This window comes from Biomphalaria glabrata, chromosome 9, assembly GCF_947242115.1.
Source record: "Biomphalaria glabrata chromosome 9, xgBioGlab47.1, whole genome shotgun sequence".
In the NCBI taxonomy this organism is placed as follows: Eukaryota; Metazoa; Mollusca; class Gastropoda; family Planorbidae; genus Biomphalaria; species Biomphalaria glabrata.
Window position 1 is genome coordinate 26146237 of NC_074719.1, and position 23078 is coordinate 26169314.

Sequence of the window (23078 nt, forward strand, 5' to 3'; positions counted from 1 at the left end):
TTATGGCAAAAATTGTTGTATTTATTTGACAACAACATGAATAGGTCTAGAGCAGTATGTACATTATCTACACCCAACATTTGGCACATGTGAATATAGAGTTGTATACTAGCCTGTGTACAGAATGCCAAACTAATATCAATCATATATATACACAATGTAGCAGTAGGACCAGTCACTTTGTGATGATGATTTTTACCAATATATACAGTCTCTAGATGTCCTATTGCATATTGCAGTAGGACCAGTCATACATCTACTTGGTGCACACATACGTCTACTTGTAGACATGCTCAAATCTCAAAACATACACACATTGTATTAAACAGATGGAACAAAAAAAATATTCTAAAAATTAAAAGATACATTATTTTCATTAAAGTATTGATATTTTTGGAAACAACAACAACACTGTCATTAAAAAAAAAAAACTCAAAACAATTTATTAAAAAGCATTAATCATTTAGTAACTAATCATTCAATGTTTGCTTGTATAAATGCAGTCATTTCCTAGAAATTATACCAACTACTTTCCATGTATGGACATGACCAATGGAAGAGATCACAGTGAAAGCAAACCCATTCTCCCAGTGCCATTCTCCTGTTCAGCAAGCTTTCACTTGATTTAAAATGAATACTGAGTTACACATTAGAATAAAACCTAAAGAGTAAAGCTCCTGCTAAGAGTTTGGCCCAGGGTGGATGAACTGGCAGACATCACCAAACTTACAGTTGCCTTTCTTCACAAAAAACTGGCATATAGCATTACGCATACCACCTGGTAGAAGAAACAGTGAAATAGTTAAATAATAATGACAATATCATCACTTTTAAAGATAAAGGATGAGTGCAGTGTTTCAGAAAACAGTTTAAATGACATGGGAACTATAAACAATTTACAAAATTTCACAATGTCGTCAGGACTAGCAAAATACTGAACAAAGGATTTAAATTGCTTTTCATTTCATTTCCTAATGTCAGGTATATAATCCTAATTTTAAAGAATTACAAAAATAATGATTCTACAGTATGAAAAAAAATAATTTTTGTTGTTGACATAGTAACTGTCCTGGTTATATCATCAAATAGAGATCAAAGACAATGCATCACTTGTTAATGATTCACAAACACAAGCACTGTCTTTGGAAAGTTGTTTTTTTTTTCAACACATTGTGTACATTGAAATCCTGAACCCAGAAAATTCACATACAACGGTATTAAGTTCATATTCAATGTTAGCAGAAGATTATCATCATAAGGAACATAAATATTTCAGAAACTCTCCTTCTTATTTCCCAGACAGTAAAATGAAAACGTTACTTCAATGTGGACCACTAGTAGTCAACCTTTAAAAACTGCACTCCCCACACAGGTAGACATCCATGTGAATACTTTGCAAGTATACCAAACCAGTATAAATATCTTTAGTTTATATATTGCTACTTTGCAACACTCTAGAGGCAAAGGGCAATCATTGCAGGCTATCAGATACAGCATAAAGTTTCATAAACAGACACAAAAAAAATGATTTGACTACCAAGAGTGGATTTTAGTATCATACAAAATGTTAAGGGTGGAACTTTCTTGCCCCATTATTTAACCATTTCAAACTGTCTTAAGTGTTGGCTCTTGTAGCACACACATTGTCTTGCTGATCAACAAACACTCAAGAGCATGTAGAAACCAATAGGTTCATTCTTTGTAGCACACTTACAAACTAAGGCAATTACCAGAGCTACTAAGAGCAAGGTCCCTTACCTCTATTTCCAAATGGTCTTGCACGACCTCTTCCCCACTGAGGACCAGGCATACGCATGTTGTTAACACCTCCTCCAGGCATAAAAAAATTACCACCGCCCATCCCACCTCCTTTATTATTCATCATATTCGCTGGACCTGTATGGCAAGAAAATAAAACATCAGTATCATGAACATAACAAATTAATGTCAGGTTCAAGACCTACTGAGTAAACTCAAAAATACATCAATCCCACATAAAGTTTAGTTACTTTCATGGACTAACAAAGATTTGTGGTTTCAAAAAAAATTAATTAATTTTTGGCACATTAGATTCTATCATGGTGTTGACATAGTATTTGTGCCACATTTATGCTTTTTAACCTAAACAATTTAGAATATATTTGTTAAAAACTTCATTTCAAAAGTATATATTGTAACCAATGTCTGAAGTTCACTTCCCATGTACTGTTTAAGTGAGAGACTGTGATAGGGTGTGCTAGGATAGTTTCTTTGGCAATGGTTTGTGTGCACAAGGCTCTCCTGGGAGTGCTATAGAGGGTTTGAGAGCATCCTCATTGCACTGTGCGGGGATGTAAAAGAGCTCCCACAGCGATCTGTTGACGTCCAGGTGCCGTCACTAAAAGGGCCATTTCATAAATGGCATGTCCCGCACAGTTAGCCTGGTAGATCAAAGGAAAATGACAGAGGCAGTGTAGGCGGCCTCTGGCAGCATCTCTAGTCTGCGAGTTTGGAGTGTCCGTGACACTGGAAGTGAATGCAAAACTAAACTATGGAGTTTAACCTCGAATCTCACCCCCCTCTTTCCCTCTGACAGAATTGTGTATGCAAGGTGTACAACTGTTCATTCAGGCCGGTAGAAGGGAGCTCTTGTTCGTTTTTGCTGGCCTTAGGGTTCCAAGTGCGATGCACATCTCTCCATGAAAATTTCTAATGTGTGCTATTAACTTTCTATTCAACCACTAGCTGAGTGCAATACCTTGTCTGTTCTCACCTGCTGCCATTTGAGGCCTCATTCCTCCTCCACCTCCTCCCATCATGTTGAATCCTGGTGGAGCAGAACCCAGCAAACCATGACGTGGGTTGCCCATTTGGTTGGGGCCAATAAAACGTGGCCCATTGTGTTCTATTCCATTGCCAATAACAGAGTTGATAAGATTACTTAGACCTGTGAGAGCAAAAATATTCACATTAACTTGTTCATAACATTTTGAACTTTGAGATATAATGTATTTTCATGTCAATTATCTACTTTACAAAGCACCATACGATTTTATTTTAGATATAATTAAATGGATCTGTATAATATACCTACCTGGTATTTGATTTTTAAAAGGTTCTAATGCATTAAGTATTCTATCCATCAGCATACCACTGTCTTGAGGATTAGTATTTTGCTATTAAAAGAAGAAATAATATACATCTAGCTCATTAAAATGAAATATAAATAATTTAATTTAATAATTTTTATATTTAACACTTGTTAAGTAAGAATTGATTACGAACTAGTTAATGACTTTCTCAATAAGTAGATAATATTGGTTTCATCTGGTAAGACTCAATCACCAAGACCAAATAACATAATAAAAAAAAAGGGAAACTGTTGCATAACTTATCCATAATTTTTAACTTCAATGTTTAATTTCAGAAGCCAATTTCTAATGAAAGATGGGCAAGGCGCTCAAGAAAATATAGACCTTAAGAGAGTTCTTCTAGATGACCAAGATTTGTCTGTTTATTTTTAATGTGAAGGCAATTTGGTTATATTGAGCAGACACTTTATCACTTAGGTGATAACAGCCGTCTCTGAATCATTTTTCTGATTGACTGACCAGATACAGAGAGAAATGGAGAAAGACAGTCAACTAATCTTGCATGGTGCCCAACGGTCCAACAGACTAAGGGATAGGTAAAGATAAAAGACCAGATATTACAGTATATGTCAGTAATGTAAAATCTTCTGCTTAGGACTTGACTTAACCCATTCTAAAAAGAAATCAGAATGAGAAAGCTGGGCTGGATTGGATACATTAGGTATTTAATGAAGAGAAACCCACAATCATAAGAGAGTAAGGCCGCCTTAAAGCCTAGTTACCTAAACATGCAGCCAACACCAGGTCTGATTAAATTTTGAGGACAGAATACCATGAATTAGTAGGTATCTGAAGAACAAGTAGATAAAAGTGAGCAATAATTGACCCCTATCCCCTAAAAGAATGCAGTACAAATGTTAAGCTGCTTCAAGAGAATTAATTATTTGTACACAATGTCAAGTAAGTAAAACTGTAACCAACCAAAACACTGGTGAGCATTCCTTGAAGGTTCTGCATGACTGGGTCTCTAGTCTCTTGAGCCTGTTGCTGCAATGTACTAAGAATATGACTAATAGCTGGGGGGATGTTCATGCCCATACCACCGCCATGAAGATTTGGGGGCATCATACCCACTCCCATAGGTCCTACTTGATTCATTGGTGGACCATGGTTCTGAAGTGGAAGACCTCCAAATTCAGGGTCATAGGGCAATGATGAAGGGTCATTGCCATTGTACGTGTGCTCATACTCTGTACAAGAGCCATTTTCCTGTTGGGATAGACAACAGCATGAATGTAAGTGATCTATTCAATTTTCAAGAAAATCAAAATAAGTACTATAAATGCCTCAGCACCGAAAAAATATGATACTCACATCTTCCAGCGGAATTATTTGAGTGTCTATTTTATCACTAGAAATTTCCAAATCTGGTTCATTTGGAGTATCTGGCACCCTGAAAGTATGCAACGCAACAGCCATTAACTTAAAAGTAAGTACATTTAAAAAAAAAGAAAAATGGATTGGTTAGTTTGTTTTGACATCTCTTCTGTAAGGAATATGAACAGCAAGCATCATTAGATATAATCATACCATAAAGAAATTAACTACGTTTAACTTAAAATACAGTTAAAAAGATTATTTTTTTTAAAAATACATATTATAAATATATCTATTTGCTAAACTGCCCATTAAAAGTTAAACAACTATTACAAAACATTATTTTAACAATAAATTTCTTTTAAATCAAAATATATTTCTTTTGGTTCAGCAGTCTCTATTAGTAACTTTTTTTTTGGACACTAAAATGTATGGTAATTAAATGTCACTATTGAAGTGTGACTAATGATAATAAGAACATTTCCAAAAGTTTGTCTTACTTGTTAAAGAAAAGAGCACACAGTATGATTTTTTCTCTCTCCATTTGAATTTTCTTCTCTTGACTGTTACAGCCAGGCTCCACCACCACAATGACATTATCTATAGGCTTAGGTCGCTTCCACTAAAACAAAGGAAACATATATATGTCAACCTCCTTAACATTCAAGTAGGTCAGCTTACGTTTTGAAACAAATACATGGCAAAATAGCTTCCACTTCCATCTCCAACACTTTTTCCTTCCTTCACTTTTAAGGACAGCTTAAACCCCCAAATAGAAATTACATGTTTTAATAATAAAAAATACTTTTTTTATTATGTGTAGGCATGCAAATAAGAAGAAAATAAATAATTTTCTTTATATCTTATCAACTTTTTGAGGAAAAAAAATTTTGGTGGCTATTTTTAGCTAAAATGATGAAAAAATAGTTAATTTTCTTGTCAAGATTTCTTGAAAACTACTCAAGCTAGTTCAATAAAACTTTAGCTGTTGATTATTCAATACTAGTAGAAGATTGTGAAGCAGAATTAACCATATTCATTGAATAGAAAAAAAGTAACAGCTCTAAACATGGTTGTGGCCCATTATTTCAAGTTTTTATAGGGCGTTAGGCATAGAAAAAAATTAATTACTCTAAAAGTTTTCAACCTTTTGTAATTATTCTGCTTCACTTTAATACTTGTATATACAACAATATTTGTGCCAAATTTTTTATCATGCCATCTCTGAACAAAAAAATATGAAAATGGTTAATAGGAGAAAACAGCAAAATACGACAACCTCTGTGGTAAAAACTAAGTTAGTATACAAAATATTTAAAAAATTAAAATACTTCAACTTGAATTTGGACATGTTGTATACACCAAATTGTTCAGAAATGAAGGCTGTATAAAATTCAGTTCTAAAAAAAAAACAAGATTACAAAGAGAGTTTGTGTTCACACACAAACTCAGAGGCGGCCCCAGTGGGAGACGGATCCCTGTCGGATCCGCATATTCGCAAGGAATATCCAAGACGTGATTTTGTTTTGATTGTTAAAAGTAATAATGTTTCAAAGATTCATTTGACGTTGTAAAAAATTTTTTTTAGTCTAAATCATGGCTGTTGGGTAGTGCGGTTTGCGCGCTGGACTGTCGTTTGGATTCATCGATGGTCTCAGGTTCAAACCCTATCCGCTCCCATCACCAGTCGTCCTGAGGGAGGTTTGGACTACAACTCTGAAGGAACATCCGAAACATGTAAAACAACAAACATTCTAAACTAGACCAAGAAATTTTTAGATCAAGATCCTACAATGATTTTAATTAGAACTTAAATCTAAATCTAGTTTTTAAAAATCTAGCTCTAGTGTAAAAAAAAAATAATAGATCTAGTGTAAAAAATCTAGTTCTAGTATTTAAAAAAAATCTAGATCTAGTATAAAAAATCTAGATTAGATCTAAATCTAGCTATTGTATTTTTAAAATGCGAGTCACATTACGAGGTTTAATAAACATTACTGTACCGAGTTGTTTTAGCATTTCATTTAAAGAATTTATACCATATGAAGTCAGAGGAAAAAAATCCAATACGTCACACGGCCTAGTTAGACTAAAAAATATCATCTATACGAGCAGCTTGTTGAGGGTTCATAGACATTGGTGCACCGAGTGATTTCTTTTAGCATTTCATTTAAAGAATTAACTCCATATGACGTCAAAGGAAAAAAATTCCATTACGTCACACGTCCTAGTTAGACTAAAAAATGTCTTCTATACGAGCAGCTTCTCGAGGGTTCATAGACATTGGTGCACCGAGTGAGTTCTTTTAGCATTTCATTTGATATAGTTAGACTAAATATGTATATAACATATATATAAAGGGATTAAAGACGCTTTTTTTGTTTTGTCTGTCAGTCTGTCTGTCCGTCATGTTAATAGCGAGAAAAAAAAAAGACTAAAAGTTATTGAAAATCTGATTAAAATTTAATTTCGCTTCCGAAACATTGCATTCGTTTTAAGTTTCTATAATAGATTGTTCCGGATGTTTATGTATTTATAGTGAGATACCGTTAATTAAATTTGTGGGATGGTCTGTTATGAAAATTAGATGTACCATAGCCTTATGGAGAGATTTTCAAACCATACTTTGGTGTTAGGAAGTTGTTTTCCTTAAAAATCGGAAAATAATATTAACAATAAGATTTTCTAACGTTTTAGCTAGAAAGTTAAATGTAGTGTAAGAGAGAAGTGCGATTTTACATAAATAGAGTTAAAATATTTTTCATAAAAAATCCGAAACAACTAATTTTCGTAAAAGAGAAATTTATTTCTTAATTTATTAGAAGAGGGATTTCAAACATTCCGAAACAAAATCCGGAACATTCTTTACCGATTAAACAACTTTTATTATGTTTCGGCAAGAAAATTAACTGTAAAATAAAATAAAAAGTGATTTTCAATAATCGTTTCTAGTAAATTACTTTATTTTAAAATCCTGAACAACCTATTGTCGATATTTTTGAAAAAAATAAAGTCATTTGACATAAATTTGTTTTAAGTTAAAAATTCGGAACAGTTGATATGGATAAATAAACTATAATGACATAGTGTCAAAGAATATAAGTGTAAGATAATTCGATTATGCGATTTCAAACAATCATTTGATATAATTTATTTTTTATAAAACAATATCCGGAACAACTTTATAGTTAATGAAATATAAATCGGTATAGATATTTTTATTTAGCATTTATATGCTATTTAAATTAAAAAACCGGAACAATGTATTAAAGATCATGTGTTTCTTGCAACGTTTAAGCATGGAAATAAAATCTAATATAATTTAGAAGAGCAAAAAAATATTCGCTGGCATTAATTTGTTTTTCACAAAACATCCGGAACAATCTATTATAGATACTTAAAGCTATTGCAATATTCCTGAATGAAAAATTAATGGTTAAATCAGATTTACAATAGCCTTCCTTTAGTGTTATTTGTTAATCTAATCGTGACGGACAGACCGACCAACAGACAAAACGCACAAAAAAAAAGCTTCTTTTATTCGGATGAGGGGCACTAAACAAAAAATAAATAAAATCTGATTTTTTAAAAAACGTTTAAGGAGTTGGTTTAGCACCATAGCATGTTGCGACGTTACATTACTGCACGAAAGTTGCTGCATAAAAAGTCTATTTTAAAAAATGTGCGTGACATTTACATACAAAGTGCATTATTAGCCTTTATAAACAAACAGAAATGTTTTCTATTAATTTTAGCAGCTAGTTGACCAGAAAAAACACCTTGTGCATTGCACGCAGGCGGCCAACTTTAGGGGGCGGCCAAATCTTATTCCAAGTTCACTTTTTTTTTTATTTAGTTAAATTTTTTAAAATATTTTATATAAATTCCTATTATTCCATTATCCTTTGAACCATATTCATACATAAGAAATAGAAACTATTTTGAAATCTATATATTAAAAAAATAGAGCAGCGTGCTCAGGATCACGCGGTTTGTTTGTAATATTTGTTTTCAGTCGAATAGCCCACCCGGTAATTAAAAAGTCGATTTTAAAACATTTTCATGAGGACGCAATGTCCTGACAAAAAGGGGTGTTGTGGAGTGTGTGTGTTTCCTCAGCGGTTGTGAGAAGAGGTGAAGCGATTGATTGCTGGTTATACAGTGACAATGATGAAATTAACATACCTAGAGCAAATGTGAGACGATCTTAAAAGACTTTTTTTTTTTGTTGTGAGCTGAATTTTTTGTTTAAATCTCAGTTATTTCATTACTATTAGATCTATATCTCATCTCAAGTTAAATCATGAATAATATCAGTTATATTGAGTTTTTCTTCACAAGAAGATTGTTCAAGTTATTTAAAGTTTATTTATTTAACAAATATAAAACGCCTACATCGGTTTAGTTGTACTAGCTGTTTGGAGCTACAAGCCAACAACCGACCAACAACATGGGGGGGGGGGGGGGGGGGGGGGCAACGAAAAAATGTTCAGACCCGTTGCCGTCCTGAGTAGAAACGTTTTAGTGAACTTTCATGACGTAACTTTGGATTCTATACAGAGTGTTGGATTAATATAAATGAACAATAACATCTAAACATTATGACTAAGTTTCTTTTCTTTTTTATTAGATTCTTAAAAAAAACTCAGGAACCTCACTGTGGAAGCCTACATCGCTCCTCTGAGCTCCAGCTTGTAAATGGGCTCGAGCGAAAATATTGTTATCTATAATAGGAAGTCGCCACCAGGGAATGTGAGAATCATTGCTTTCTATGTTTTATTTCAAGTCATTGTATAAGTGACTTGTACTTTGGATTATATCCTTTGTATTAGACTCATGAAAATATTCAGCGCTGAGTTGCTTCATTTGTTGGATAAATTTGTAGGCAACTCTAAATCCGTGTATGTCAGATGATTGTGGATGCAATGCACACCTCGCCAAAATACAATGATGATAATTATTATGAACATTACGGAACGTTGAAAACGTTCCACTGTCACTGGCTTTTGTATTTAGAGATTTTTTTTTCGGATTATGCTTTAATTTAAAAAAAAAGAAAAGTTATCATATCCACGTCCAGACCATAATATGTAACATTGTTGAGCAACGTCTAATCTTTCGACTCAGGACCGGACACAACAGAATGTGACAACACATGCAGACCTGCCTACCAAAAAAAGTCCAAATGCGTAACGCTGATGGTCAAAATGCGTATTTTGGCACCAGAATGCGTAACCCGATCCATTATTTTGTCATATATATATATATATATATATATATTATTATTATTATTAGATCTAGATGTCATGATTAGATCTACAATCTAAATCTAGATCAATACGACAATAGAGATGATATCTAGACTAGAATGAATGTAATCTACTCTAGATCTGGGCTTAAGAGTGTTACCGATGCCGTGGATCCGCTACAAACGTAGATCTAGGTCTACTCTTCATTCTTGATCTATTCTATACTAAGACTAAGAATCTAGTCTAGATCTAGACTAGAATACTAGATGGTAGTAGATGTTATCGATCTAGATCTAGTCAATCTAAATCAAACAAATAAATTGGATCTAGATTGTAGTCGTAGTAGTAGTAATGTAGAGTAATGTAAGAGAATCATGACATAACGTAATGACTAGCTAGACTCTAGTTACATCTAGATAAAATTGCTAGATTCCTAGATCTATTCATGTATAACAAGTTATCTAGATCTAGAATCCAGATCTAGACTAGATATCTACAATGTCACTCAATGTGTTTTGAATCGATAGCACTTCGATATTTATTTCTATACAATGAATACGGGAATCAGGGATTCAACATAATTAATTTCTACTAATGAACTTATTTACAAAAAAAAAAGTCACGTTGGTGTATCAGCTAACTGACGGTACCAACCTAGTACCAACCCGCCACTCCCTCACACTCGCGTTCTTCATTTCTAGACTAAATCTAATTGCTTTTAAGAACCAATCAACGTATAGATCTGGACACAATGTGTTCCCCCACCTTTTCTGTCCCCCCCCCCACCAACAGGACGGCTTAGCCTTAGCGCGACCTCCGTGACCGCTCGTAAGCTAGTCAAGAGAGGGGGGAAAAAAAAGGATACGAAATGCGTAACGCGACGGGTTAAATGCGTATTTGCATACTGACGGTCATTTTTGGGAGATTTTGCGTAACGAATCCGCATTTTGCGTAAAGGTAGGCAGGTCTGCACATGTACCGGAAGCTCAAAATTGAAACCAGTGAAATCTGCCCATGTGGAGTATCACCAGAAAATGCCGACCACGTCCTCCAAAACTGCTCCCTTTACCAAGAGGCCCATATAAGACATTGACCCCAAATCACCCCAATAGAAAGAAAACTATATGGAGAGCTCCCTGATTTGGAAACCACTGCTCAGTTCATCTCATGTATTGGTCTAGTCATATGAACACTCCAACATAACAATGAGAACGATGAAGAAGAAAAGAAGAAAAGTTGAGCAGTCAAAGTTATCTAGAAACTGTATGTAGATTGTAGATCATGCTCTTTTATGTTGTTCATTGTAATATACCAGCAGAAGTTCATCAATTAAAATCGTTGCAAATACAGGACCATAACTGAGTAGTCAGAACGAGATCAGTTGGTAGTGTTCATCACAAAGAACATAAATGTTAGATTTCTGTAGGCACGTATATCCGAAATTGTTCATAGTGCATGGTTCATAGTTGTACTTGAGGGGTACAACAATGGTGCGAATATGAAATGGAAAAATGGGAATGGTCTACAAAAGATACATTTAAATTAAAGTGTCCAGCTCAGTCTTATTGGAATTTTTTTTTTCTCAAGAAAATAAAAAAAAAAAAGGGGGGGGGGGGGCGCGACATTTTAAAATTCCGCACGCAGGCGGCCACAACCCTCGCAGCAGCCCTGTTTGTTAGCATATTGTAACATTGCCTCCCTTACATTTACGTAATTGTTTTAGAATTGGTGTATTTTTATGAAAAAAATCGCTTGCATAATTAATTTTATAAATTAAACGGTTTGCTTTTAGAAAACCAAAAGTAGCCGTTGCACCTAAACTTTTCAAGCCGCATTTAATGGTGAAATAATATTTTTGATATCTCTTCTAGTTTTTGAGATCTGAGTGTGACAGACGGACATTTTGCACAAACCTAATAGCGGCTTTTTCCCCTTACGGGGGGGCCGCTAAAAATCAATAATTTTGAACCATAGTGGGGGTTTAAGCTGTCCTTAATGACATTCAATCAGAAGCCTTCACTTTTCTAAGTTTAGTGTGGTTCTCAATGTTATTTAAATCCAATTTTTTAAACGTTTCTCAGTTTAAGAATTCTAGGAGACTGATTTTCTAAAGGTAATTTCATAATTAAGAGAGGCACTAAAAACTCTGAACTGTACAGTAGTTCTGCAAAATGGACCTGCCAAGTCCATTTGTTAACTAACTCATCCTAAAAATTGGTCACTGGAACAAAAATATAGAAAGGATTAGTTTTTACCTGCAATACTTCCACCATTGTATCATTGTTAAACCTTTTAGCAGACTCCATTGCCTGGGGACAAAAACACATTTCAGCTTACAATTTAGAATTAAAGCTATACATTAGAAGATATTTGAGTTCTAAATTGAATCTAAACCTTTCCATTATTGAAAGCAATAGAATTCTACAAACCCTCCTGTCTAGCAACATCTCCTCTTTCTTCATCTCATTGAAAGTCTTTGGTCGATTCACATTTTCTGTTAGAATATAAAGTATTGATTGATTCATTACAATTACATTATCTCCATCTCATCAAAAGTTTGACAAATACAGTGCACTTTACATTTTAACTTGAACCCTAAGCTATGTTTTTATTTAGAATTACAAGTGTTAATGATCAAAACCAAGCCAAGACAATTCAATGATCATTTCATCAATGCATGTAAGTGTAGACTAGTTGAAAGGGAAGGGGATACAAATGTTAATAAACTAGAACACCATTTTATTTTTATTTTGAATACTGATATGATCACTTTTCATTTCCAAGTACCCCCTCTTTCTATCAATTCATAAACACTTAATAAAAGTTGTGCTTCTTCTCTAAATCTGCTGTATGGCATGTCAAATTTTAAGTACCCTGAAAAGATCCAAAAACCTAGTTGAGAAAAACAGTTCTAAAAATATACAACAGTGATTTTAGAACCTACAGCAACAAAAAAGACATGGTTTCTAAACATAATGAAGAAAAGAAAGAGGGTCAAGAAACATTGTCAGAAACATGTCACAACATACAACATTTTTTTTTTGTTTATGACTATATTGATCATTCACCAAAGGAAATGGATGCAGCTAAATAAGTCAAAAACTGAACAGATCAACAGAAACAGATTCAGAACTGCAACAGAAAAGTGTTGATAAATTCAGGTTTCAATCAAATCATAATCTAATCAGTGTAAGAAATTTTGAAAGATGTGACTTGTCTCACTCTATGTAAGTATCAACAGCATGGACACAGAGGAGGGAATGCAAAGTTGATAATTAATAACTCTCAATCAAACTGGAATTTCGACCCAGGCTTCCAGATCATCTGCATTCACAATTTGTGATGACAAAGAACAAACCTCTTTCTGTTTCATCCATTTCAAAGTAAAAATATTCTTCCAGGCTGGTATCCTTGGCCCAGCTGACACTTTTTTTATTTTTCTTTGGCTTGGCTGGCTTGGTCTCTGAGCTATCTTCATTAACTAGTGGAGGTTCTGAAATGTCAAGAATAGAAACACATTAAAGAGATAAGGAAATACTAATGAATATGTAATTCAACAGACACAAGTTATAAAATTAACTGATTAACTACAACAGTGGTTGTCAATATTTTAAAATTCAGGACCACATTTAAAAAAAATAGATTTCTCTTCATGCGCATTGAGTCCTACTCCTACTTAAAAAAACACAAAACCCCCAAGACTTTATATATAAACTTCTGAAAGACCTCTTTTATTATTTTTTTTTTTTTTTTGATGTTACTGACTCCTTAAACAGCTACTAGTGTAAATGTCATTCCCAGCCAATCAAATAATCATCAGATTCCATTAATTATTTTAAGTGAATATTTCAACAGAAATGGAATAACTTACCATCAGTATCCATGAGTGACTGATTTCCATTTTGACTTTCTGGTTCTTGACCAGTTTCATTTATCTCCATTAGTTCTAATGAAGGTGGCTCTTCACTGGCCCCAAGTCCATCTTTCTTATCTGCTGAGCTCTCTGGTACATCTTCTAAAGTATCTCGATAAAACTAGGGGATGCAAGATCATTTAAAAACATTAAGAGAATATTTCAACAGAAATGGAATAACTTATCATCAGTACCCACAAGTGACTGATTTCCATTTTATAAAACAAGCAAAACAAAATTAATTCATTAATTCAAAACTCAAGTTACCTAAATGTTTGTTTGAAGTTTGACTTAAAATTGGCATTGAAAATTATGTTGTCACAGTAAAATCCCTAACAAAGAGGAAAATAGATTGTAAAACAATTTATTCTGCAGTTCTACAGTTGATGAAAAATTGCACCCCTACACAACATAAATATCCTATTCTTTTGTGATTTGTTTTCAAAAAGTATAGAAAGTAAAGCTTGATTATTTTCATTGGGTTTTTTTTTTCATTACTTACAGATGGAACTGATGGAAGCTTTTGAGCCATAGCTGTGGTGGGTGACAACAAAGGTGGGGAGGTTGCCTCTGTTTCTGCAGAGCTGGTGATCAGTGGTGGTGAAGTAGCGAGGGGAGATGAGGCAGGGGGTGGCGATGTGGCTGAGCTTCCTTTTATCAACAATGGAGGACCTGTGATAGATGGTGAAACCAAAGACTTCTTTTTCCTCTTCACTCCACTGACAGTAGACTGTTGAAGAGCATCCATGAACACATTACTTTCCTGTATTTCGTGGGCTGGAGCTAATCAAAGGAAAAGAAATTGAAATAATCTAGGAACATTCTTCAAAGTTATATTGCAATAAACATTATTAGTTGGAACCTTCTGATAATCTTATATAAGTTAATGTGTCATTAGAAAAAGTGATAAATAATTAGGTTCTTTACTGTGATTGTGCATGGTACACAAGAGATATGATAGACAATGTTATGAATATTAGTCATGTGACTGGAAAGTGTGAATGAGAAAGGAGTATTATTTTTAGTCCTCAAGAAACAGGATGTATTAGGGTGATACAGTAGAGCCTTGAAAACTCTGTACTATTAACACAGGAGTTTTGGATAATTCTTCTACATTATGGCAGGCCTCCCCCCCCCAAAAAAAAATCTGTGCCATTCACAAGCTTCTAAAATATCACATGAAGGACTAAAAGATGTCTTTCAATATTTCTAGCAAAAAGGTGCATTGGTAATGAACTTACTGTTCCTTAGCTGTCATCTTCAACAAAATGCATAGTATAGTAATGGAAAACAAAGGGCATTATGTATTTCTTTAAAAAAAAATAAAAAAAATTTTTTTTTTTTTTTATTTAGACAGCTTTATGCCTTCATAAAATACATACTTTTTCTCTTGATAAAGTTAGGAAGTTTAATTATTTGCAAGCAAACAATTCACAAGTACAATATAGTACAGTACTATACTTTTTTCAATTCTCTATAACCCACATTAAGCAGAGTTTTCATTAACTCAACTGTACTAGTAATTTGATATGTGATTTATAACTAATACTTGCACATTTTCTTGATTTGCTAATATGAGAAATATTTTGTTTATCATTATAAATTCCTATAGTTCAGAGATGAGTGTTATTAAATCTCTTTGAGTCTGTGAGTTGTTCCACCATTTTGTATTTAATTGCCACCTTATACAAGAAGAGTTCTACAAAAGCCTACAATTTCTTGTACTAAGCCTGTTGCAAACTGCATCTCTCCTACAGTACTTTAAATTGCAAAAGAGTAAATGTAAACCTGTATAAAAATAGAGTCTAAGGAATAATCTAGAAAAAAAAATCACCTCGTTTAGGTGGAATAATTTTTATTCTTCCATGGGTAACTTCAGGTGGTGTTGTAGAGCCTGTATCACTGATAGCTGATGTCAAAGATGGCATTGTCAGGTTCAATCGAGGCTTCTTTTCAATTGATTCTTCACTTTTTACATCCATACTAGTCAAAGAATGTTAGAAAAAGTATATGTAAAGCAAATAAAATAACACAAAATTCACACATGGACATGGAGCTACAAAGCTTTAAAATAATCATCTTTTATAATATTATTTTTTTCATTTTAAAGAAAATCTGTACTCAACACAAGTGAAAAGTGTATGTGTGTTGAGTATAATCTAATTTTCAACAACACACATTTACCATAGCAATAAAAAAAAAAATCAATAAAAAATTAGAATCTGTCTGATTTGGCGGTGTTCTCATTGCTTTAACAAAATGATATTTTAGAATCATAAGTCTCCTCAGTTGGTAGATTTATTGCCACTGTCAGATCATTAACTACTATAAAGAAATTGTGTAAAATAACTTACAAAGATTACACACAAAAATGACTCTCATTGTCATGATTTTAAAAAAAAATCGTTTAAATAGTACCCTTTTTAAATTGCTGAACATTACTATTTGTTTACATTTCATTTTAAATTAAGTTTTATTTTGTTATTTATTATTCTATTATTATTATTATTTTCAAATGCTCTAAAAAAGGAAATTTGTGCCTCATGAAGTTTGACGGCAATGGCTACATACAGTCTATTTATTTGCTTACTCTTCAAGCTTGTTACAGCACTAAATCCAGTTTCAACCATTTATGTTGAGGGAAATGGTAAAAATAAAAATTCAATTTTTGGCAGATGTTTAAAAAAAATGTTATCCATGTTTCACATCCTACATTGTTAAACTCTTTTCTTGACAAGAGATTTAATGGCTCATTAAAAAAGACAATTATTAGCTTTAAAACAGTAAAGGTCAATTTCTTTCCTTGAAGTCACAGGTTCATTTCATTATTTGCGTAAAATGCCTGCCATATAAAACATCTTTTTTAACCTTCTTTAAGTCATTGTCAGCTGATGAGTCTTCCTGTTTCTCAAAAATCCTAAATTGTATTAAAGAGTTTGACAAAAGAAGCTAAGATAATGCCCTTTTGAAAGCCACAAATCTTAAGTGTTCAATAAGATTTGAACATTTTGCTCATCATTTGTTTCACACAACTGTTGAAAGATGTGATCATTTCGGCATGGGTTTCTATTTTATTTACAGTTTTTATAATACACTCTGTTAATTATAAACATTTCAAAATTTGTTATTTCATATAACGTATGAAGCCTTTTTAGTGTCCAAGCATTGATGGTGCTCCATCACTTGCATAAGCTACACAATTTTGTAATGGTATTTCATTCTTTACACACAAAAATCTTTTAAGTAAAAATAGATTAAACTTTTGGTCAATTTAAGTTTTTCAGACAAAAAAAAAGCTCCTCATTAACATCATGAACATATTGTATGTAACCAAGTAACATTGAAGAATTATAAACCAAAGTTGACTAATCCACTTATAAGGAAAATTGTATAATTTGAAGTTTCCTTATTAGTTTTGGCTTCACATCACTGGTCATTTCATCAATCCATATTGTGTAAATAGCTTCCCTTAAAGCTGGAATATTCATCAATAAATTGCAATAAGATCTACAATTTTGTAAGAGGCCACTAAACCTTCTTCTTCGTTGCTGGTTTTTGTATATTGCTGAATGGTCAAGCATTTTTTTTATTGCTCATTAAAGTACTCTATGACTTTGTTCTTTTTGTCAAATAGCTTGTTATATGCTCCTGTACACGACTTGGCTTAATAGCCTCATTTGGAAATGTTTTCATTAAAAGAAGACACACTGTCAAATGTTTAACTTGAGGTAATTCAATAAAAACTAAGGAAAGATAAATAACTGTATACTGGCAGGTTTTTCTCTTGGTCGACTTTGTCAGTGTTAGCATTGTTAGCTTTTAAGATTTCAAAAAAATATTATTTACATATTAATATATTAAAATGTAGTTTCTATCCTAAAATTAGAAGCAAGTGAATAATGTCTATCTTTACTTCGCTATTGCTAACTTTTTTTAAAAATTCATTTTGTTTTAGAGCATCTACAGTTTCTTCTTTCAGCACTGCATGGTCTTTTGTGCTGAGTGCTTTGCTAGTGCCCCCTTTGTCCCAAGTAGTGCACCCCCCCCCCCCACATTTTCATGACATTGAGTGGGAAGAAAGGTGTATTTGCCCCTTTTGAGGACCACTGCTTTATAGTATAAGATGTTGAGTTTATGTAATATAAGAGCATAATTACCCTATTCTTTTTAGTCCAGCTTTTTCATTTTTCTTTTTAGACTGGTCCAAGTTTGCAGCAGACTCCTCCTCCTCTTCATCAAATAAGCCGGTGGACCTAAATTTTGTATTAAGTTGTTTCACCGTCTTTGGTCTTCTTTTAGAATCTTCATCTTTCAAAAAGTCTGATTCTAAGTTTTTATTTGTTGTAGAGGTAGAATTGGAAGTGGGTGATGCTTTTACTTCATCCACAGAAGATCTTTTGGAAGATTCTTTACTTCTACTATCAGATGAGGATGATGATGATGTCTTCGATGTTGTGTCTGAACTGGATTTGGATTTATCACGTTTTGAACGATCTTTCTCTTTTGATTTATCTCTTTCTTTTTTATCTTTCTCTCGACTATATTCCTTAGATTCACGACTTTTAGGTCTCTCAGAATCTTTGACTTCTTTATCTTTCTTGTCATTCTCTTTGTCCTTATCACTTTTTTCTTTTTCCTTCAACTTTTCTTTTTCTTTCAATTTCTTTTTCTTCTTTTTTTCTGTTTAAAAAATTTAATTTCCTTAGTCTTATAAATATGTGATAATTTAATAAGGGCTTACTTTAGACTGCTTAAATAAGTAAAAACTATATTTTAGACTGCTTAAATAAGTAAAAATTATATTTCAGACTGCTTAAATAAGTAAAAATTATATTTTAGACTGCTTAAATAAGTAAAAACTATACTTTAGACTGCTTAAATAAGTTAAAATTATATTTTAGACTGCTTAAATAAGTAAAAATTATATTTTAGACTGCTCAAATAAGTAAAAACTATACTTTAGACTGCTTAAATAAGTAAAAACTATACTTTAGACTGCTTAAATAAGTTAAAATTATATTTTAGACTGCTTAAATAAGTTATTACCATCTTCCGCTTCTGATTGTCCACGTATTGTCTTAGTCCAACTTTCAACAAGTTTCATTGACAAATTCTTTATTTCTGGAAAATTTAAACAGAATATTATTTTCTGAGAGTATCATTTAACAAAATGTATTAAAAAATATTAGTTACAACTAAAGCGCTTTGACAGTTTTATAAGCAATTATTGAGATTCTATTGAGCTGGTTAGCAGATAAATTTCAACCCATTCATAGTTTGTATTTTGTAGTTTCTAGTTTGTATCTACATTTATCTAACTAAAAAAGTCTGACAAAATTAAGCCTATTTCTCTATGACAATGTAAAAAGGAACATATCCATGAAGAAAGGAAAAGAAATGTAGGTAAAATTAAAAGTAAAACTATATTATGTTTGTATTTAATAAAAGGATCTTTAAAATTTATTTTTTTAAATAGATATGAGAAAGCCTTTAATTGTTCATAAACAAATGACCTGAACAGAATTAGTGCTTACTTTCATTCTCAGTTTTACTGAGTTGTTTGATTGTCTTAGCAGCACTATTCTGTTTAAGTACAACTACCGTCACTGGCATGACTAGATAGACTTCCAAGAGTTCACCTAGCAATGGATCATTGCTGTCATTACGTGCCACATCTAGCCAGGAATTCAAAGTATTCCAGCCTCCAACTTCTATGAACCTTTCAATTCAAAATAGACAAAAGTTAAAAGATCTTTGTCATAAAAATAAAGAAGAAATTTGAAAACAAAAATTTGTATACTAAATTCTCTTTCATAACTTTAAAGTAATCAAAGTAAAGTGAACTAGTGTATGATAAAATATTATAATGGTGTTGAAAGACTAACTTAAAGATCAATAGATTTCAGATTTTTCCCAATATTACAAGTACTGGATAATATAGCACCTGGCTGAACTATGAAATGGCTGCAGACTGAATCAAGTTAATATAGAATCTTAGGTTTTGATAAGAATTCTCTAACGGTACCTCACAATTAGTTTGCCATTAATATATTATTAAGATATTTCCTACACTTGTTTCATGAAAAAAAAAAGTTGATTGATACATGACAACGAATAATGGTAATGAGGAGGGGTGGCTTGGTATATGATTATGGTATATATAATATATACTCTACCATATGACATTGTATGGTTGAGATATATTAAAAGTAAAGTTTCCCTTTCAGACCTTGCGATCTATGGGGCAGATGATGTTAAGGTCATCTGTTTCTATGGCCAATGGTTAACAAGCAGGGTGTACCCATTAGAGTTGGGTGGACTCGGGGGTGCCCTAAAAATCCCAAAATCTTGGTCTTCACCTAGATTCGAACCCAGGACCCTGGTTCAGAAGACGAGTGCTTAACCACTCAGCCACCGCGCCCCTCGGCTGAGATATGCTTACACATTAAAAGAATGATTATGAATTTTAAAATATCTGCATTAAAATCTTTTGTTTCTTAATGTTTGCCTATAGAACTGTGCAATTTCACACTTCCCCTTCCCAAATGTAATGACTTACTTCAATAAAGCTTCTTGTGAGTCTGTAACTCTAAGTATATTTAAATATATACATCTTGTTACTAATTTTGTAGCATCTTTCATTAAACTGAAAAAATAATATATAGAAAAATACAGCTAATACTGCTATGAGAATTCAACACAGATATGACAATTTAATACAAAAAAAAATTCCTAATTTTTTTTTTATCATCAACTATACTGGTACCAGTACTAGAAACTTTAGTTTACAAAAGAGCCAATGAGGTTATTTCAGTACAGATATCTGCAATAGAAGTAATTTTAAATGCTATCAAGTACCTGGCTATTCTAGTGGCTTCTTGTGGTCCTTTAATACCACCTAGAGGAGTTAAGAGTGAACCCAGAGCCTTGAGTAATTGTTGAGGATCTATGGGTGGCTGAAATTAAGTCACAGAAAACAATGTTAGAAAACTGGCTTCCAAGCTCTTGTTAAATGTTTAAACAATATGTGTGTATATATATATATTAGTTTCATAATTTACATCAGAGCTCTAATTATTTAACTTACCATTGCTTTTTTTTTTTAAAGGAAATAGAAGGATTTCTAACCAATGTCAATCAACACATCTTGCTCATCAGTTGCCCTAATAAATTAAAGAAAGTATATGATGAAGGTTTCACTAACATTTATATTTCAATTAAAATCATTTGTAATGAGTTTTGTTTTAACAATTTTTTGCCTTTAATAAACACTGTAAATTTTGTTTTTATCTGTGAACCAGTTCCATTTTTTACTTGTTTTCATTAAAAAATGATATTATAGTTTAACAAAACTAATATTTGTAGTTTTTAGCACACCATCATTCATTAACCTTCATATCACTAAGGGTTTTAGATGCCTAATCCTCTCTTCCAAAAACCCTGCAGTTGTGAAAGATAAGATGATGTGGCTTTCTAGACCTGCCAAGATAGAATTTAGTAAGCTGGTGACAGTGAAAAAAATATGAGATGAAAAATATGAGTTTATTCTTCCCCTCAGCAGCAGGGGCACCATGAGTTAAAATTTAATCTCATTCAGGTAAACTATAAACAATGGCAAGTCCAACACTCTTCTCTAATAGCTTATTCAAACCTAAATAGCCTCTATCATGAAGGTTGTTTCACCTGCTCCCAATCTTTGCAGGCCCATCACAATTCTTCAGACTATGCAACTTAGTGAATGTAATGCCTTGTACATGAAGTTCCCATTAAGACAAATAAAAAAAAGTTAGTTTATAAAAGTAGCCTACAGAATATCCTTTTATTTTAAAGATTAGAAGATGCTTCCCTCTGATATAAATCATTTTCAAATATGTTATTGATAGATCTGCCCATACGATAGTGACTTTAAATAGAAACAGGCTTACAGCACATCATTTCTATTGTACATAACACTGTACAGTATATTTTACCAAATTACCATTTGGAAAATAAAGGGACCATAGATTGTATTTAGATTTTTGTTTTATAGTACTGCTATATAATTTTATATCTATATGCAATACTACTGATCATTGTAAGGGGCCCTTTGTGTGTGTGTTAAATGATAATTTAAATGTGTTACATTACTGTCCTTTACATGCATCCTGGTACCCATACTTCAACATTTTTTTTTAATGGAAAGGTTTATGGTGATCATGACTTCTTTAAATTTCTCAATTTATTAAAAAAAAATACTTCCAAATTTATCTTTATATGAAAAATGTTTAAGATTGGAATGAACAAGTTATCTGAAAAAAAAAAAAGAATTATTATTAGTAAAAAAAAAATTTCCCCAAGCATTGCATTCAAATCAGTCAATATCTGTTGAAGAAAAATACTGTTAATAATTCTGGTTACTTGTACATAATACCATGGGGGGTTAAGATTTAAATTTCCAACACAGACAAACCTTAAATCAAATTGGCTGAATCCATTTATAAATGTCAACTCAATGATAACTTTGTGATGTATTTCACAATGATAAATTAGGTTTATGAAAGTTTGATAATAATGTAATAATCCTGATTGCCTGGCACTATTAAATATCATACACAAGTTTTGAAAAAGATTAAAATGGCTGATCACAGTACATTTTTAAGAATGAACATTTATTTACAAAACAAGAAGAAATTACAAATGATTGACAAAGTTGTGTTCTGGTAACATGATATTCTAATATAGAGTTCAGTCTAATACTAAAATTTAAAAAGAAATCTACATTAAAGCTAATGTCAATGCAATACCAATATAACAGGTATGGTACTTTACACTGTACAAGATCTACTATCTATCGATAAATTTAGCAACTAAGCATGTCCTAAAAAGTGTGTAAAGATAAAGAAACATTTTTCTTTAGGATAAATTATTTAAAGCATTTCTTTATTTAGTTTTGAGTCTAGAATAAAAAAAGTTGTTTTCAAGAAAAAAAAAAGTTAATTTTTGTTTTATAAATCAAATTATTAGGTATTCTCTTTTCCTAGTTTCCTCATAACTATTAAGATTTTGCCTAATGCTAATTAAAGTTTTATATAGTTTCATTCAAAGGAACCTTTTATCAATAATTTATTCTTCAAGTCTCATTAGATATTAAAAAAATGGAATCCAATTTTACTCTAAGAATCTTTTAAGACAAAATACTTCACACATTATGGAGCCCAATCTGCTCAAAGAAATTAGAGGTCAAACAAAAATTTAATCTAGGATACTTTTTCAGTGTAGTAAAAAGAATACTACATGGTCTATACAAAAAAAAAAAAAAACACACCCTAATTCAGTAACTTCAGAAATGTTTGAGAACTAAGTGTTATTGTGCTTAATGATTATGTATACTAATTTTTCTTAAGAAAAACAACAACACAATTTTGTTGAATACACATTTTTATTAACATCACAATAAAAAAAAATCATTAAGTAAACTACCTGAAACTA

General features: G+C 32.2%; 1 protein-coding gene across 6 annotated transcripts in view; it reads right to left on the reverse strand.

Moving 5' to 3' along the window:
* LOC106068769 (serine/threonine-protein phosphatase 1 regulatory subunit 10-like) overlaps nt 1–23078 on the reverse strand; it is a 25014-nt gene continuing 1936 nt past the window's right edge. For 4 of the 6 annotated variants that reach the window (XM_056042314.1, XM_056042316.1, XM_056042317.1 and 1 more), the window contains 19 exons: nt 20698–20773; nt 20469–20566; nt 20170–20256; nt 19145–19329; nt 18657–18731; nt 17768–18290; nt 15445–15593; nt 14113–14393; nt 13569–13731; nt 13056–13190; nt 12127–12191; nt 11953–12006; nt 4949–5070; nt 4446–4524; nt 4053–4340; nt 3074–3155; nt 2738–2926; nt 1759–1896; nt 1–778 (listed from right to left, as the gene is read on the reverse strand). In XM_056042314.1, the coding sequence (XP_055898289.1) occupies nt 681–778; nt 1759–1896; nt 2738–2926; nt 3074–3155; nt 4053–4340; nt 4446–4524; nt 4949–5070; nt 11953–12006; nt 12127–12191; nt 13056–13190; nt 13569–13731; nt 14113–14393; nt 15445–15593; nt 17768–18290; nt 18657–18731; nt 19145–19329; nt 20170–20256; nt 20469–20566; nt 20698–20700 (2814 nt within the window). In that variant the 5' untranslated portion in view covers nt 20701–20773 and the 3' untranslated portion in view covers nt 1–680. Of the gene's footprint in view, nt 779–1758; nt 1897–2737; nt 2927–3073; nt 3156–4052; nt 4341–4445; nt 4525–4948; nt 5071–11952; nt 12007–12126; nt 12192–13055; nt 13191–13568; nt 13732–14112; nt 14394–15444; nt 15594–17767; nt 18291–18656; nt 18732–19144; nt 19330–20169; nt 20257–20468; nt 20567–20697; nt 20774–21001; nt 21090–23078 lie in introns of all 6 variants that reach the window. The other 2 variants (XM_056042318.1, XM_056042319.1) reach the window with 2 other exon arrangements.